Source organism: Lathyrus oleraceus, chromosome 6, assembly GCF_024323335.1.
Source record: "Lathyrus oleraceus cultivar Zhongwan6 chromosome 6, CAAS_Psat_ZW6_1.0, whole genome shotgun sequence".
In the NCBI taxonomy this organism is placed as follows: Eukaryota; Viridiplantae; Streptophyta; class Magnoliopsida; order Fabales; family Fabaceae; genus Lathyrus; species Lathyrus oleraceus.
The window spans coordinates 109,229,996-109,234,318 of NC_066584.1; the positions used below are offsets into that span (position 1 = coordinate 109,229,996).

General features: G+C 42.3%; 1 protein-coding gene across 1 annotated transcript; it reads right to left on the minus strand.

The window, feature by feature from the left end:
• Positions 1 to 330: 330 nt before the first annotated feature.
• LOC127094253 (uncharacterized) lies at positions 331 to 1,203 on the minus strand. Its single transcript, XM_051033110.1, has one exon. The coding sequence runs from the start codon at positions 1,201 to 1,203 to the stop codon at positions 331 to 333; it is 873 nt and encodes a 290-aa protein (XP_050889067.1).
• Positions 1,204 to 4,323: the final 3,120 nt, after the last annotated feature.

The following is a 4,323-nucleotide window of genomic DNA, read 5'->3' on the forward strand; positions in this document are numbered from 1 at the left end:
TAATTTGATTCCCATTTCTTTTGCAAAATCATGCACTTTTCGACCAGTGAAAACTGACCCCTGGTCGATTGTAATTGTTTCTAGGATGCCAAATCTGCAGATGATATAACTTTGGACAAACTCTATCACAACCTCTTGGTGTACATTTGTTAATGCTACGACTTCGACCCATTTTTCGAAATAGTCAATACCGACTAAAACATACCTTTGTTGTTTCGACGAGGCTGGTTTTATTTCTCCTATAACATCCAGAGTCCATCCTCGAAATGGCCAGGGCTTCACAATCGTATGCAACTCGCTTGCAGGCATATGTTGTATGCCCCCATGTAATTAGCATTCTTGACAGCCTTTAGCAAATTCAATGCAATCTTTCAACGTTGAAAGCCAATAAACTCCTGAGCGCATCAAGAGCCATTTCATCTTCAAACCTGCTTGATGCGCTCCACACGCCCCGCTATATACGCTTGACACAGCCACGTATGCCCCGCTTTCTCCTAGGCATTTTAGTAACACTCCTTCGACGGTCTTTTTGAATAATTCATCATTTACCAAGATGTAGCTAAGGGCCCTATATTTTATCTTTCGATCTGTCGACCCTACGGGGTTGCGTAAGTAATCGACTAGCGGTTTATGCCAATCATTTCCCCCCCCCCCGTCGTCGATGGTCAAAATTTCAAAATGATTTTTATCTACGGCTCCCAACTTCACAATCGACAAATCTGATGGTGACAACAATGTCGCTCGTACTTTCTCTCTTACTTGGACCTCTTCATCCTGGTGTTCCGACGCTTTGTACCCTGAAGCCTCCTGTGCCAAATCATTTTCTCTTTGGTTCTCTTTTCGTGGTATGTGTTGGAGATTGACTTGCTCAATCCTCTTGAGTAATCTGATGGTGACCATAAAATACATGATTAAATTTTCTTCAACACACCTGTACTCTTTTGATGCTTGTTTAATCACTAACTTCGAGTCTTCCATAATTTCGACATTCCTTGCCCCCAATTCTAGCATTAGTTCAAGTCCTGTGATTAGTGACTCATATTCTGCTTCATTATTTATGCATACCCCTTCGATTATGTATTTGAACTCTGCATGAATTCCGTCTAGAGAAATTATGACTCCTCCTATCCCAGATCCATACTTATGTCTTGAACCGTCGAAGTATAACCTCCATGACGCTAAATCTACATAATTTTGCGCCATTTCGACCATTAAGTGGTTGACAAGGAAATTTGCTACTACTTGCCCTTTCATTGCTTTCAAGGGTACGCATGTCAGGGAGTATTCTGTTAACGCTAAATCCCATTTCCCAATTCGACTATGAAAAATTGGTTTAGATAACATGTGTTTAATAATATCAAAGTGGGAAGATACGTACACATCAACAGGCTTGATATATTTCTTTAGTTTCATACAAGAGAAATACAGGCATAGACATAGTTTTTCTATATCACTATACCTAGTTTCAGGGTCATTAAGCATTCGACTAAGGTAATACACAGGTCTCTCGACACATTTTTCATCCTCTTGGACTAATATACTTCCTATAGTCGATTTTGAGGCTGCAATATACAGTCTCATTGGCCTATGCTTAACATGAGGGGCCAGTACTGAAGGCCTAGTCAAATACTCTTTGATCTTGTCGAAAGCCTCTTGGTGTTCATCCTGCCACTTGAAATCCTCGTTCTTCAGCCGAAGTAGTGGGGAGAAGGCTTTTGTTTTGCCACTTAGATTTGATATAAATCTTCTAAGAAAATTTATTTTTCCCAGAAAAGATGACAGCTCCTTTTTTGTCGACGGAGGCTTGACGTCCATAATGGCTTTGGTTTTGCTTTGGTTTACTTCAATACCCTTTTTATGCACCACAAAGCCAAGGAAGTCGCTTGCTTGCACACAAAAAGCACACTTTAATGGATTCGTTTTTAATCCATATTTCCTCATCCTTAGAAAGGCCTTTCGAAGATGTTCGACGTGAGCGTGTCGACCATTTGATTTTATCATAATATCATCAATGTATACTTGCATGAAATCTTCAATAAAATCATGGAACATTGAGTTAATTACCCTCTGGTATGTTGCTCCGGCATTTTTCAAGCCAAATGGCATGACAACCCACTCATATATCCCCAAGGCTCATGGGCATCGAAACGCCGTCTTCGGCACATCTTCTTTTGCAATAAAAATTTGGTTATATCCAGCATAACCATCTAACATACTTAAATATTCAAAACCAGCGGCCAAATCGACCAACATTTCCGCCACGGGCATGGCATACTCATCTTTTGGGGTGGCAACATTTAGATCTCTAAAATCAATACATACTCTTAAAGACCCATTTTTCTTGATGACTGGCACAATATTGGCCAACCATTCGACATACCTTGCAGTTTGACTAAACTTGCTTTTCAGGAGTCTTTCTACTTCTGCTTTTATTTTTTCCATGATCTCTGGGGCGAAACGCCTGGGCATTTGCTTTACTGGCTTTCTTCCAGCTTTTATTGGCAGCTTTAACTCGACCAAATCCCTACTTAAACCAGGCATTTCGTTATAATCCCAAACAAAACAGTCCCTAAATTCTTTAAGTATGGATATTACCTCAGACTTTAGTTTTTTGTCGATCTTGGCGCTTATGTATGTTGGCCTTTTTTCGCCATTCTCGCCAAGGTCGACTTCTTCCAAGGGATATTTTGGTCGAATTTTCTCTAGTGCCTTTGGGTCTTTTTCAAACCCTAAAGGTTCATTGTCATAAATACAGTCCAGACACTGCATGTCGATATTCCTTTTAGCCAAAGTTGGCTTGTCTGGGGGTTCTGGCCCAATAGCCATATGCCCCTCTTTATTTAACGCATAGGCTTCGACAACCATGTTTTCTTCATCCTCTAGAGACGACTTTATTTTGTTCTCGGCAACGTATGCCGAAATCTTTCTTAGAGCTTCTAGCTCAGTCATCATCTGTGACATCTCCCCAGCCTATCGTCCGGATACCTGTATAGGGTGGATCATCCAGGCGTTCCACATCCCAAATGAAGCCATGAGTCTTGTGCAGAGTTAGAGAGACGAAAGTTTCACTCAGATTAGTATATACATCCTCAGTTGGAAAGCAAGGAGAGATGTTGGCCAGCTTTCTTTCGAACTCCTTCTTGCCGACATTATTCACGTCATCCATGAAGTAACCTTGGTCGGCTTCGATATTTTCGACCACCCCATATTCTCTCCAAATCACCAACCTTTGGTGCGCTGAAGATGGTACAGCTCCGACACCATGTATCCACTCTCTTCCAAATAGCAAGTTGTAACTTGGCTTAGCGTCTATCACCATAAATAGTGTCGGTCTGGTTACTGAACCCACCATGATATTCACCATAATCACTCCCATGGTGCTTTTCGTCTTTCCTCCGTAGTCAGACAAAACCACGTTATTAGATCTGATGTTGGTATCATACTTGCCAATCTTCCTCAGAATATGGTGCGGCATGATGTTGACCGTGGCACCACAATCGACCAAGACTTTGTTGACAGTTACGCCTTCCACTTTAGCCTTGATCAGCAGTGGTTTCAAATGATTCTTCATGGTCATCGTTGGTCTTTCGAACACTGCCTCTTGGCTTTCAGCAGAGCCATCGTTCAGCATAAAATAGCATCTTGGCTGGTGCAGAGCCATTTCTTCCGCGTCAGCATCGTCTACCGACTCCTCTACTTCAGTCACACATTTGTATTCTTGTGGTAGGATTGACACCATGTTGACCAAGATATCCAGGCTTGCTTCAGATTCTAAATTGAAGTCATCAGTCATTTCATCAGAACATTTCTCATTTGGTTGACGGACATACTCTCTAATCCGCTCCTTCGCTGCTGTGTCGACCTGCACAACAATTTTCTTCCCAGCATTCGCCTCACTGGCCATGCCTCTTGCAACCTCTCTTTCGGCCTGTTTACGCCTCTGAAAGCGTCTTCATTGAGTTCTCGACATGGGGTTCTTCCCCAAATAATTTTCAGAGACATGAGTCCTTTATTCAGACTTAAACTCACGCTTGTAGTTAATTGCTAGACCTCCTCTAGCAGCAGCAGCAACACCTTGTTGGGTATCTTGTTTTTCCTGGGGCTTGATCCAAGTACCTCTATGGGCACTTGTCGTCGGTACAAAGCTCTTAGGCCTGGCTTGGATATTTCCCACAGCCTTTTTTGAGCCTCTTTCATTCTGGTAACCCCTGGTCGGCCCATTTCTTTTGCTTTTACCCAATTGCAGTTTCTGGAAATTCTCCACCGCTATTTTGTTGGTGACAGCACCACACCTAGGGCACTGGCACATTTGTGATCCCTTGT

Excerpts from the sequence above, each read along its gene's own strand:
- LOC127094253 (XM_051033110.1), bottom strand. The coding sequence starts at position 1,203 with ATGGCGCAAAATTATGTAGATTTAGCGTCATGGAGGTTATACTTCGAC.